Below are 14,422 nucleotides of genomic sequence, written 5' to 3'. Positions count from 1 at the left end.
TGAGCAAACCTCCTGCAGATACTTCTCGAATAGAACCACCTCATGCCTGCTGCAATTAATGACTGGTTAATTGCAGACATTTCAAGAAAGAAAAGTCTTTTGTGACTGATCAGTCCTTCTGGATTTTTCATTTAAACAATTTAAGGCAGTGTTTGAATACCTGTCTAGCTCCAAAGCTGCCAAAAATACAGGACACATCAAAGAGGCTCTGCTGCAGTCCTAAAAAGAAAAGAAACAATTGTAGTTGTGGTATTGGTAAACCTACAAGGGTTTCTCTGTTAATATCTCCAGCTACCACACAACCACAAGAACTGACATGATATGCCATGATTTTTCCTTTTGGGTATAACCATCCAAGCTAAAATACGCCATATGCTACAAGATTGATGCTTAATACTTCATTCCAGATGTGTTCTGGCTTAGTTAAATATTTAACACATTTCTAGAAGAATGTAGTCTATAATTGCATTAATACTTCAGAAGAATGATGTCCTGGTGAGTAAAGTGAAATATATTCCAAGGCTGGTTGTGTCCCTACTCCTGTCAGTGACAGCAGGACTCACTCAGGTTACATTTAAAAAAATCTGATAATCATTAACCTCCATAGATGGCATTCACAGAGCTACACAGGCACAACCCTGACAGTGTTCCCCAGTAACATTTCCAAGGCCTAAACAAAGTGAAACTGTAATCTGGTAAAATTCCAGACAGCAAAACCCCCATTTAAATTTCAAATATATCCAAGCAAAATTGCACGATGTATGTTACTGGATATAGTTAATTGCTGAATTTTGTACTGTTAACAACAGTTTTGCCTTTTTCCCTGTGCCTTTCCACAAGCCACAGCTCAAAAAACCCAAAGTACAGGCATATTCCCACTTTTTCCTAATTCTATCCTTACCCTTCAAGACAAAGCAATGAGACAATGAAATCCTGCTGGGATCTGGTGAAAGGAGGAGAAAACACAGAGCTTCTTTCTTAGCCCACACCATGCAGATGATTTATAAAAATTAATACTTAGAAAATTTAACAGTACATTTTTCTGCTAAAATCTATGCTTCCATTAGGCATTAGGCCATGCTGGGTGTCTTTATAAAATTTATCCCTGCCATGGTTCCAGGATGGGGAGATTATGCCACTATGACCATTAGAGCACCTAGATAAAGTTAGGAGTGTTTATTCACAGGCACAGAGAAGAGTTGGGAACATGGTATTTATTATCTGGACAACAACAATCCTGCATAGGTAATTCCTATTACAAATTAGTCATGGAAAATAAAGGCAGCAGCAGGGGGAAGACCAGAAACACAGAAGAGGGCTGGGATATGTGAAGATTCAATTTCAGTTAAAAGACAGACAATATTACTTCATTATTTTTTAACATTCCAGATTTATTCAAAAGACATTATTCTGCATATATCTTACAAGTCTTAAGACTGGTAGAACACTAGGAATAATGTGATAACCCTAGCAAATGAAGACATGGCTAAAATAATACCAGAGTGATTTTTCTTTTCTTTCAATACAATTTTGGACATTTCAATCTCATTTTTGACACTGGCCAGAGCTATTCATACCTAGAGCATTTGGAATAGTCCACTGAAGGAACAAAACTTGACAAGATGGAAACAGCAGACTACACTTGATTTCTGCAACTGCTGGCAAAAGCTGCTGAGAAGTATCTGCACAGTTTTGAAATGTTACATCAGTGACAGATGGAATTTTGTCCTTTAATACTTTGCTTGAAAAGTCTCTTTATCTAACATGAAGTCAGCAAATCTCTGCTGAAGCTCCTTTTCTCTCTCCTGCTGTCGCTGCACATCTTCCTTGAGACACTGTAAGGAAAACATCATTAAACAACCAGTCAGTTTTCCACCAGTCATACCCATGAAGATCATTACCAAAGGCTGTATATTTTAGTTCCTTCAGAGGAAGAGCTCAGAATTAAGACAGAAGATTGCTGAAATTACTTATTTTAAATACAAATGTAAAACAGAGCAGTGGATAGGAAATATCAAGAATCACAGTTATCTTACTTCAAATGTCAGGTAGCTCACCGTTTTCGACAGCAGCTAAGATCAAATGCTTCAAAAGGAGATATTTCAAATTGGAACCTTGCCATTTACTAAAAACAGGTGCTATTAGCAGCTATCAAGTGATTTAATATGTTTTAACTGTTAATATTTCAATTAATCACTTCTGAGTTTGTAAACATATCTATCAGCATTTCTAAATCATCTTCACAAAATCAGTTTTAAGAACTGATGCATTTTATCTTTTTTATAGCAAGTGGTTGAGAATATCTAAGCATCAATGGAAGCCTCTGTTCTGGTAGAAAACCACATTACAATCAAAACTGTGCTCAGGTGAACACTTATTCTTTGGAAAGAAAGGCTGGTACTGGTTCAAACCTAGTCTCGATTAAGGGTTGTCTCATTAGTTGAATAAAAGCAGAATATCCTGGAGATCCTTAAACTAAGAAAACTGGCTCCAAGGTAGTGATTTCATGTATGTACCAACATTTAGTTTGCTGGCTTTTAAAGAAGAAGGAGGTTTTAGAGAAGTTTTACATTTACCCGAAGCTCTAACAGTAGTTAAAACTGAAACAAACCAAATCAAGAGAGAGATGGAACTTGTGCTGATACACATTGCAGAAGACGTTTAAAATAAACCACAAAATGAAATAAAAAAACCCCAAAGTTAAAGAACACACTTCCAGATTAGTCCCAGCCTCTAATATGTGTATCACAGAATCTTTGATACTGAAGTAAAAGACAGATGAATCTGGTAACAGCCAAAAGTATGATTTTAAGAGATAATTAAAACCTTGATACCAACTCAGGCTGTAAAGGTCAGAGCTTGTGCCTTGTAAAAACATCTTTTCCATGAGGTGCCTGTGTCTGACCTCAGGTATTGGATTTTGGAATCTCACCTCCAGTCTCCGAGGGATGGCAGCATCCTCGTGTTTCTTCAGCTCCTCAAAGGTCCGCAGCTCCAGGTGGGCCTGCTCGATCTGGTCCCACAGATCATTCAGCTGCTTGATGAGCCCCATTGCTCGAGACTGGTAACCACCCAGAAGGATCTTCAGCTTCTTCTCCATCTTGGCAGCCCTCTTGGCTTCAGTGGTCATGTGGCCTCTGTTGATCTGCCAGAAGGAACCCAAGAGCTGTTTTAGTTACCCAGAACTCAAAAGTCAAGAGGAAAAAAAAAAAGTAAAAATATATCTGTAGAATTCTGTTGAGTTTGATTTCTATTAAAATAACCATACTGTGCATTTTACAACAACCTTGATTTCTGGATTAAAATTGTTATAATAGACATAATAAATCTCTAAAATTGTAATCCAGAAAAAATCCATAAACAAACAAGTGATACAAATTACAAAATTCTGTCAACTGGGACACAATACCAATAACTGAACATATTTGTGTTAATATGTTATAAATGTTGTATAAAATATTTATAGATAGCAAAGGTAACAGAAGTCTTTGTGTGTTTCTCCACCTGGGGTAAAATTGAATGAGCACTAAAAGAATGATGTAGCCATCAGAATTTTTAAAGAAATCAAAGAAATCTTTAACACTGAATCCCAATTGCAAATGGCCTAAAGATGAAGATTAGATTACATTAAGTATTTGGAAGAAATTGTTCCCTGTGACAATGGGGAGGCCCTGGCACTGGTTGCCCAGAGAAGCTGTGGCTGCCCCATCCCTGAAAGTGTTCAAGTTTAGGTTGGACAGGGCTTGGAGCAGCTTGGATAGTGGAAAGTGTCCCAGCCATGGCAGGCAGTGGAATGAGATGATTTGTAGAGTCCCTTCCAGCCCAGGCCATTCTATGATCCTATGAAATCAAAAAAGAACACAGGCATCCACCACTGAGCACAACTGTGGAGAGATACAACAGCTCACACCTCTGAACAGGAACATAAGGTTCCTTGTTGAGGCTTTCTCAATGCTACTTCCTTAAAAAAATAGCCAAACAAAAACATTTTTTTAGAAAGGACTGTGTGAAGAATGCCAAGCTCAAGGAAAAAAAATCAAATTTCTCATATTTTGATTTTTGCCACACTTAATGATATATTAGTGCAAGACATGAAATATGCTATGAAAGTTTCTCAAGTATTAAAATATAAAAGACTAATTCAGAACCACAGTGTCTGAGTCACCAATCATTGCCTTGTTTCTTTAAAAATCAAAGCATGTTCTCACATACAAAGAAATTGCCAATAATTAACCAAGATGCAGCACCTTTTAATTGCTACATTTACCCAATATATACTTTACTACCAATGAAACAGAACTCCTTTGGGAAGGAAGAAATGAAGAGGGATCTGCCCTTCTCAATGATAACCAGTCAGCCATCACAGTCTTACACACCAAGCTCCTGCAAAGTGCATTTCATCAGCCTTCCAGCCCTGCAACTGTACTGAAGTACCCTCTGTTACACAGCTGCAGGTTTCTGTAACCTGCCCTCCTACTCCTTAACAATTTGTTCACTCATTTAGAACAGTTTTAGTTGGTAGTGCAGAGATAAACAAAGTGAATGGTCAAGGGAGCAAACTGTTAATGGGTGAGTGAAAGAGAAATTTGACTTTCTGAGCTGTCTAGTTTGCTCCTGGGGAGAGCAATGCAGACTGCTATGCTTTTCAAACTCTGCTGGCAAAGCAGACTTAAGGTATGCCCAAGGTGCTTTAAGCATACAGAAAGGTGCCTCTTTTTCAATATTTGTATAAATCTAGAGAAAATTAAATAAATAGATTAGGGATTTGTGAGGATACTCTCTGATGGAAAAGTATGAAAGCTTTAAATGTCTTCATTGGTAAATAATATGCTATTACTGCAACAACAAATACAGCTGTGCAGTCAATGAACTATTTTCCAATTACTGTTTCTTGGACAAAAAATGTGTGCTGAGCACCACTGACATTTAGAAATCATGGAATAGATGGATGCACAGGCAAACAGAATTTTGTTTGTAACAGACGTCTAATATAACAAAGATCAACTGTCCATGTTGCTCCCAGCATTACAGACAATGTAGAGCGTGGCTGCTGTGAAATCAAACTCCCATCACAATGTCACTCTTCAGAGCAGGCTAAAAAACACCATGTAGAGAAGTTCCACTGTTCTGTCATCCTGAGTGAAGATCTCATTCTTTACTGCGAGGGTGGTGAGGCCCTGGCACAGGCTGCCCAGAGATATGGCTGTGGCTGTCCCATCCCTGGAAGTGTCCAATGCCAGGCTGGATGGAGCTCTGGGCAACCTGGTCTGGTGGAAGGTGTCCCTGCCCATGGCAGAGGGGTTGGAATGAGCTGACCTTGAAAATCTCTTCAAGCCAAACTATTCCGTGATTCCATGATCTCTCAACGACCTCATTTTCTAATAAAATGTTAAACTCTGAGTATCTAAGGGCACAAATACAGTTATCAGCACTATCCCCACCATACAGAAAAGAGACTGGATCAGGGCACTGTGGTCACAAGCCTTGAATTATCCCCATGTTCCAAGTAGCATCAGCAGCAGTGGCAGCACTGGCTTGGTCTCACACTTTCACACTCTTCAGTTGGGATTCACTTTGCTTTAGAACATCAATATCTGAGTTTGTCACAGGGGATCTTTCTGTCATCAGGAGAGAAACTGGCAACTCCAGGGCATGGCTCACCTGACCCAGGGCCTCAGGACAAAATTAAACACCTCAGTGAAGGGCTCTTCACTGATGGTGATGGGAGCACAAACTGTTTGTTTAGACACTGTGATCCAAGACCAGGTAGATCAATCCCACCCCAAGTGTGTACTATCTTAAGGTGTTAGATATGATAAAGAATTTTTAAATGTAAAGCTTCTATCAAAGCCAGTTCATAGTCAGTTCAAGTCTAATACTTATTACAGTATCAGACCCTGATTATTTATGCACTCTTGAAATGTTCAGAGAATTGGACTTAATGTTTCTGAGTTGGTCTGGATACTGGGCTCTTAATTACTAGAGCTCCTTAGGTTATATGTTCCTATATTGCTTTTCTACTCAGTTCCTTTTCCCATCTTAGATTATCACAGGCCTCACTGCTGTGAAAAGACAAAAACAAGAAAAAGAAAAGAAAAAACCCTCCCAGGTTTCTAAAACCAGAAATAACAGCCCTTTCTTCCTTCTCTGCTTAGGAAGAAATGTGAACACTCACCACCTTTTCCCTTCCCTCCCAAATACAAAATTTTAGGACCTACTATGAAAAGGTCAAAAGGAGGTCTCAGTTTTTGTAACAAATACTATTTATTAAAAATTGCTGACTGCTGCATTAGTGCCAACAACTGCATATAATTTCAGTTCAAGCTTCATAAAATTTTAAGGCTCAGATACCAAGCTAAAAATTCCAAGCAGTTATGAAGAGGTGTGGAAGAGGTGTGTTTAAACAGTAGTCTACATTATTTGCTTAAAGTAAAGAAATAGATTTGAGTAAAATCTGACAACCATTTCCCCCTGAACCTAACAGAAAGAGTAAAGACATTTGAAAGATTTCTCCACTTATTTATTTTGTACTGTTCCTTGGCCAGCTTTGGTTCTGCTGACTTTTATACCAGCAACAGCAAAATGAGAACAGCATGTACAGACATGGGGTAAGATGATATATGATGTTAAGGCAAGTGTGAGAGCCTCATCCCATCCCAAATCTCCGATGTAAAAGCTTCCCTCATGACTCGTAAAGTGGTGTTCAGTTTTCAGTACTGCAATAGAGAACCAAGGAAGAGAAACCAAAACAAGCAGCAGACAAAAGAGCCAAAAGAATAACAGACATAACCAAAGGTTTATAAAACATGATCTAGAAAAGGGATACTGACTGGAAAACCAGGGTTTGTTTGATTTGTTTTTCCTCTGCCTAACAAAAAAAAAATCCAAAAAAACCCCAAAAAAAAAAAAAAGAGAAAAAAAAGAAAGACACAACACCTTGCTTTAAATATCCCGAATTGTGAAATTAATTGTGAAAAATTTAATCTGTTCTTACTGCTACTGAGAAAGGAAGAGAGACTTAAATTTGGGAAGGAAATTTTAGATGTTAGTTGTAAGGTTTAACTAAGGACAACAAAGGACAGAGAAGGACTCCTTATAAGAACAAACATCCACTGGGAAAGATTTAAGAAAAACTGACCCTGAGGAAGGAAAAGCTCAATTGCCTTAAAAACTGCATTTTCAGAATTCTCATCTCACCAGGTCTACTGAGGACAGCCCTCCTCAGTTCCAAGAGTTTTTTTGCTGTACTGACTGGTTTGTTTTCCTTCCCTTTAATGTGGAGCTTCTGGTAATCCCTGAACAGAATTAAGCTCTCTTGTCTTTTAATTGATCTTCCTAATCATGCTGGATGGATTAAACAAACATGGAAGAAAAACTGCTGCATGTTCAGAGCAGAGCCACAGTCAAAGTAAACCAACCTGTTCCGTGACCTTGGAGAATCAATATCGTCACAAAGCTGCCTCGCTTGTGCACAGAAATCCTCTGCCAGCTTCAGCCACGGCAGCTGAGCAGAGCACTCCTGGAACATACCTAGGACTACTCTAAACGTTACTGTAACTTCCTTCCTCACCTCAGACCCACATGTGGCTCTCCCAAATTCAGTTCTGCTGGCAGGAGATGGATTGACTTAACTGGAATGGCAGGTTTGTGAGCTTGGCTCGTGCTGGCTCAGCCGCAGTGTCTGGGGCGAGAGCGCTCAGCTCGACAGCAGCTTGTGCTCCAGGCCAGGCGTTTCCAACACTCCAGGGACAACAAGGACCCCCACACTAGAGAATCCTCTGGCCATGCTGGAGTCACCTGCCTTTACAAGCTTATGGTGCACTCAAGAGTAGCATGTTTAAAAAAAAAAAAGTCATTAATTTCTCTACTTCAAAATGCTTTTTCAGTTCCGAGCTCTTGGACAGAATTTTCCATTTTTAGCTTGAAACACTGTTACATCTGTCTAGAGTTTGACCAGGCAAAACTATCTTAAGAGCCCTGCCTGAGTTACGCCCAGGTTAGTGAAAGACAAGTAAACTCTGTTGGAAACTGAGGCTTGGAGTTAGTATCAAACCAAAACTGCATATCCAGTGTAGAACAATATGGCCTCCACCTATTAAACAACATTAGCTCAGCTGGTTGACAGAAACCACACCATGACCTTGAAACAATTTCACATTTCTGCTGTGACACTAAAGATCACAGAATGGGTTGGGCTGGAAGGGACCTCAAAGATCAATTCATTCCAACCTTCCAGCCACAGGCAGGAACACCTTCCACTAGACCAGGCTGCTCCAAGGCCAAGTCCAAGGCCAACCTGGCCTTGAACACCTCAGCTCCAGTAAGGTGCTCTACTTAATGTAGGAGGGAGGATGAGGATCATTAAGTAAAGGTGCTGATCAGGATCAGAGAAGTCAAAGAGGGACTGGGCTTGTGGCTGGTAAGATATGAAAAAGAAAAAAATCATTCTAATTGATTTGGATCACAGTAATTTTTTTATGGAAAGATTCACTTTAAAAAATCCTCAATTTAAGGCATTGCTAGTAAGCAACTACAGCTCCCCAGTTGAAACTAGACCAGATGTTCAGAGCTTGCACAGCAATACAAAACTGCCTTTTCCCAGTTTAATAGGGGAACCCCAGATAAACTCCTATATTGCCCTTTGTCATGCAGATCATGTACCACAATGACTTACTGATACCTGCAGAACACTTTTCTCTCTACTCACAGCCAAATCTAATGACCCAAGAGCATGCTCCCCCTGAAGTATGTTCCAGAAATTATAATGATTTGTCTTAAACACCATGAGCCAGTGTGACTGTTGAGTCACTGCAGCACTCAGTTCTGGACAGTGTGAGGGTGTGCAAAGGCCTTTGCAATGAGAGCTTTGTCAATGCTGAACTTTATTTCTAAACATGCTAAGTTATCAGATTCTGAATAATCTGACAGTGAAGACCCCTGATACCTCTCTGCTGTTGGGAATATGCCAACTACATTCCCAACAGACCTTATCAAAAGAAGTGCATTCCACAAATGCAAGACAGTAGGACAAAATAAAACCTGTGACCATAAAAGCAATGCTACTCAGGATTTTCACAATATTTTAGTTTTGTGAGTAATTTCTCTGTTCCTAGTCCTATAAAATATCTTCTTTTCTTTGCTTTCTGAGTATCAGCACACCTGAAAATGCAAAAGAAACTGCAAACTTTAGTACATAAACTAGAGAGAAATTAAAAGACAATCTCCAATAAAATAACGTAATACATCCTGCCGCAGAGTGTACCATGTATCCTATGAAACTCCACCTAAGCAAGTTGTTTTTAATCCGGATTAATTCAGAGGACTTGGGCTGCAATTAAAAGCAAACATCAACACTTTGATAAATCATCACCTTGATGTATCTTGGATACTGCAAAGAATAGTTAATTTACTAGATTTTGCATATACAGTCTATCGCTAACTTTTCCTCTGTAGGCTTCTAACAGTATTTATAATTTAGTAATCAACTGAAATGATAATGTCAACAACCACAATTTTAATTAAAGTATTTGTATTCTGCAAACCAACTTTATTAACTGACTTCAAAGGAAAAGTAAAGATGGCAGGAAGTTTCTATGTTGTGAACTACAAAGGGAATAACTACCTTGTTAAATAGATGCCTTTACTATCTCATTTCATTGTATAACATTCCCAGTTTAACATGTTAGTAGGAATGCTTTTCTGTATAAATGTATTGTTTGGAAGAGAAGGGAGCAAAAGGTACTGCAGAGAACTGAAGCTATTACTCAACACAACTGCAAGCATCAGAAAACTTCAATTTCTGAAATCACTTGTTCTGCAGTGTAGCCTAGCCATGGAAAAATACTCTGGATTTCTAAAGCTAATGGAAAGATCAGAAAATTCCACAAATCTAAGGTGTACCAGAGACACATACTGAGGTCACAGAGATTCACTTGCATAGACCTGAAACTCCCCATCTGTAATACAAGAAAGTTCATATACTAATCCTCTAACACTCTTAACCCATACTGAGTAACACATTCAAGGAGCCCAAAATGCTCAAAACAAACCAATGAAAAGTATTACTAAAACACAGCAGTACACTGCAACATCAGAAGTACTGATGAGCTGTGCATTACTGATGATGTCTGGACAGGATACCCAGCCAAACAGAAGCTCTCCACAACAGCTCCACTTTGCCTCCTCAAGTTCATCAATAACAGCACAAATCTGTTTGTGATCCCAGCATCCATTTGAGAAAGATAAATGTCATGTCAACATAGGCTGCCACGACTAAACCACTCAGGCAGTGAGAACAGGACAATTAGAGGAAGATGAGTGTGTGTCCACACCATCAATCCAGCCAGGAATCTCTGAGCAACAAAGACAGACTCAGAAACAGATTGGGGTTTTGCACAGGATCTGCAGGGTGTCAGCAGCCCCATATGCAAGTATTAGACAGTGACTTCCCCAAGTGCAGCTGTGCCAAATATCACTACACTCTCATGGTTTTTTCCCCCTAAAAATCTTAGTGCACTATAAATGGGAAGAAGCAGCCCCCAAAACTGACCAAAATCAGTTGCTGCTGCTGGTAAACTGTTTTACAGTTTCTACTCTTCTCACAAAGACAGCTAAGAGTACAAGCAAGTGTCTTGGGGTACTGAAAGCTGAGCTAATATCCCTGCTTTTCATTTAAGCTTGTCTGATACTTCCCATTAAAATATCTATTTCAACTGATATAGCTTTCAGACAATTTTAATTGGAAAAACATTAAAATAAAGGTAGGTTTTGTCATTGCTAAGAATGGGGTAGGAAAAAAAATCTGTGCTTTTTTATTGCATATTCATTTGTTCATTAAACTGCTACGCTTTTTATTTATTGTTTAAAAAACGATTCAGCAGGTGAGCTATGCTTAAAAACCTGTATATCTTCCTTTTAGGCAGGGCCTTTTAGGGTCAAGCCACAGAGCTGCACTAAACTGCATTTTGCACACACTTGGGAAACATTTTCAGGTCAAATTTAACTTTGCACACAGTCCACCTGCACTCAACAACAGTGAGTTGTGAGAGGCAGCACAGTGCTCACTGCACCTGCAGGCACAGGGCTCTGCTGGCTCCACTGGGGTGGTATTTTGGAACACAGCAAAATGGGAGAGCAGGATTGTGTGTGGAATTGCACCAAGCCATCTGGCTCATCCAGCAGCATTCTGAGCTCCTAGGGGATGTAGCTACATTAGCCAGAGTCTTGTGACTGCAGTGACTGATAACAGACACAGAATGGGTCAGGTTGGAAGGGACCACAGTGGCTCATCTGGTTCCTCCTCCCTGCTCAAGCAGGGTCATCCCAGAGCACAGGGCACAGGATTGTGTCCAGACAGTTCTGGAATAACTCCAGTGAGGAGACTCCACAGCCTCTCTGGACAACCTGCTCAGTGCTCAGTCACTGCACAGGAAAAAAGTTCTGCCTCCTGTCCAGGTGGAGCTCACTGGGATCAGTCCCTGCCCGTTCCTCTGGTGCCATTGCTGGTCCCAGAGCAGAGCCTGGGCCCTGCTCTGACCCTCCCTGCTCACAGGGACACCCAGGGCTGAGGGCTCCTCTCAGCTGTGCCTCCTCTGGAGGCTGAACAGCCACAGCTCCCTCAGCCTTTCCTTGTCAGGGAGATGCTCCAGTGCCTCCATCATCTTTGCCACCCTCCACTGGACCCACTCCAGGAGCTCCATGTCTCTCTTGTCCTGAGGAGCCCAGAACTGGACACAGCACCCCAGATGTGCCTCAGCAGGGCAGAGCAGAGGGGTGGGATCACCTTCCTTAGTCTGATGGGACACAGCTAACAGGATTTTGTAAAGTGTCTTTCACAGAGTCCCATGCAATGTTGGCAGAAAATAAAACTTTTTTTTTTTTTTTGGCAAGAGTTCTGATTTGTATTTTGCTTCCTGGGTGACTGTTCTGTGACTGCAGAGCAAAGACCATTTAGAACAAACATACACAAGTTTGATAAATGATAAATGTGACCTTACTTTGCTTCAATATCCTTAATATGCATTCCACCACCAACTACTCATTCAAATATTGGGAAGAGAAGGACAGAAATCAACAGTACAAGAAAGCCCACACAGAAGTAACCAATTTAGACTGCAGAAACAGTGCACAGGATAAAGGCACAGGGCCACACACCAAACAATTAAGAGAAAACAAAATATTCAAGAGCTACTCATTAAGCAAGTACCATCCACGCTGTGCAGTAAATGAGCCTGTGGAAAAACGAGGCTGCAATCATGAAATTAAAGACTGTCTCAAAAAGCATATGCATAGGCAAATTAAGGCTCTTCCTGCATTCCCTAACTAGGACTGTTTAACTTTGCAACTTTAATAATGCCCTTCTAATGTCGTTTTGGACCTAAGATATTTAAATTTCAAAAGGATTTGTACACAAATTAGGTGCAGCCCTCTGACTTCTGGCGCGCTGCCCTCCAGGCCCCGCTGCCATGCACGGCCAGGCTGCTGCCGAGCTCCCGCATGGGTTTGGGAAAGCAGAGCCAGCGAGTCTGTCAGGCAGCGCTGGGCAGGGCAATGGTGCTCTCTGCTGGGTGAGCAGCAGCACGACACGGCTCTGGAGCTCATACTCCACCCCTACTACCAGGCTACGTGCAGGTGAACTGCTGCTGGCCCGATGCTGGGCTAGCAACTGCGGGATCTGCACCTGGACAACACTCTTGACTGACAGACTTCACAAAACACACTCATGTTGTATTTCGTATGCATGAATCAAGTGAAAATTCAGCCTTTCTGGCCTCTATAGTTATTTGTGGGGTAGGAGCTGTTTGGGGAGGTTTACTTCTAGCAACAGTAGCTATGTTAAATACAGAAAAACTTTTTTTGCAAACTTTCTTTTTACCATGGGAAAAAAATAATCTCATGCCTGCAAAATTTAGAGACACTTTTAAGCTAAAATGATATTTTAGAAAACATTTAATAATTTACTGCAAGTCAGAACAAACATGTTCTGTGGGAAGAAACTGTTTCAGACCAGCTTACTTGGTATCATGAATATTGTCTATTTTTGTTTTTTTGTATGGAGCGTTTGGCTGAAAATCTAGAAAGGACTGGGCAAGGGAAATCAGTGTCAAAGGGTCTGACAAAAGAAAGTGAAATGGGATCACAAACATCCATTGTTCTCTTTTTTGGAGCAATCTCTGGAAAAAAAATGCCAGCCTGGCAAGAATTCAGGACTATCTAACCTTTGTGTATGTAACAGTCAGAAACCAAACATTAAGTTGGAAAGAGAACTTGAGAGGAACTTTGGGACAGAGATGGTTTTTTTAAGCATCCTTCTCTGAGGTTTCTCTTCATACTCACCACAGTCAGGTGCAAACTGAAAAAGATCTGATCCACTCACAGCAGAGATTAAGAAAACATTAAAAAATCCACATGTAATTAAGAGACAGCAGAACCTGACCTTCTCTCCAGTAGAGAACGGAGTGGATGAGCTGTGTTATAGCTAATAGTGCAGAGAGAAACTTTGTGTGGAAATACTGTAAGGAGGAAGATGAGAGAAGGTGATTTAAGCACCTCAAGAGCATCTATAAACTCCCTAGGAAAATTCCTCAACAACCAACCTTTTCAAATGAATCCCTTCAAAAGACCTGACTGAAAGCCTACAAAGGAAAAAAAAACCAAAAAACCACAAGGAAACTCAAAAAAAGAGGAGGTGCAAAAGGCAGAAAAAAGTGACACTGACCTCGAGTCTCTTTTCAAGTGACTCTATCCTGTCTTTTTTGCTGGCCAAGTTAGCCCTTGTGTAGCGGCTCTGTCCAGGCAGGTACAACACTTGGCTGTAACATTCTTCCCACACCTGGTTATAGGCTTCGCTTGATAGCTCTCCATGCCCCATTCCTTGCTTTACCACCTCCATTTCTTGTGCCAGTAGATCCTGTGCCTGTTGGAAATGATGAGAGAAATTGCAGTTACAATACACATGATACAAGTAAATTGCTCTTTTCAAACCTTCAGTGTGTAATTCATGGGGGCTCATACTCAAAGCTCACCATCAGGTTAAGCTAACTATGAAATCGAACACAGATGCTGTGGATTACAAATGAAACCCAGGCTAGAAGGCTCCTCACAGCACAACTATCCCTCATTTTATATAATTTGGCCAAACCTGACATCATTCTGGCATGGCTAATGAAAGCTGTGGCACAGTGAGATACTTCATCTTGCTGCACAAGAGCAGAGATAAAAGCAGGGACCTTGAGGGGAGGGAGAACTGTACAGACAGAAGCAGCTGTCCTACGAAACAAAAATCACTTTTCATTTCCTTTTGCTTACCTTTCTCCACACAACCAGGAAAGTCAAGTCTAAAAACATTCCCGGGTGAGCTGCATAAGCTCTGCTGCAGGAAATACAACCCTGGCTGTAACTAACACATTCTGTGGCTGAAGAA

At 40.6% G+C, this 14,422-nt stretch overlaps 1 protein-coding gene across 1 annotated transcript in view; it reads right to left on the bottom strand.

The window, feature by feature from the left end:
- Positions 1 to 1,199: 1,199 nt before the first annotated feature.
- CDC5L (cell division cycle 5 like) overlaps positions 1,200 to 14,422 on the bottom strand; it is a 30,332-nt gene continuing 17,109 nt past the window's right edge. Inside the window, exons 14-16 of the mRNA XM_021527231.4 lie at positions 13,718 to 13,915; positions 2,933 to 3,145; positions 1,200 to 1,835 (exon numbers count right to left, since the gene is read on the bottom strand). Coding sequence (XP_021382906.1) covers positions 1,731 to 1,835; positions 2,933 to 3,145; positions 13,718 to 13,915 — 516 coding nt within the window. The 3' untranslated portion in view covers positions 1,200 to 1,730. The remainder of the gene's footprint in view (positions 1,836 to 2,932; positions 3,146 to 13,717; positions 13,916 to 14,422) is intronic.

The sequence above is a fragment of the Lonchura striata genome, chromosome 3 (assembly GCF_050655825.1).
Source record: "Lonchura striata isolate lonStrDom1 chromosome 3, ASM5065582v1, whole genome shotgun sequence".
NCBI lineage: Eukaryota > Metazoa > Chordata > Aves > Passeriformes > Estrildidae > Lonchura > Lonchura striata.
The sequence above is the reverse complement of the archived record's forward strand: the minus strand, read 5'-3'. Positions and strand labels throughout refer to the sequence as shown.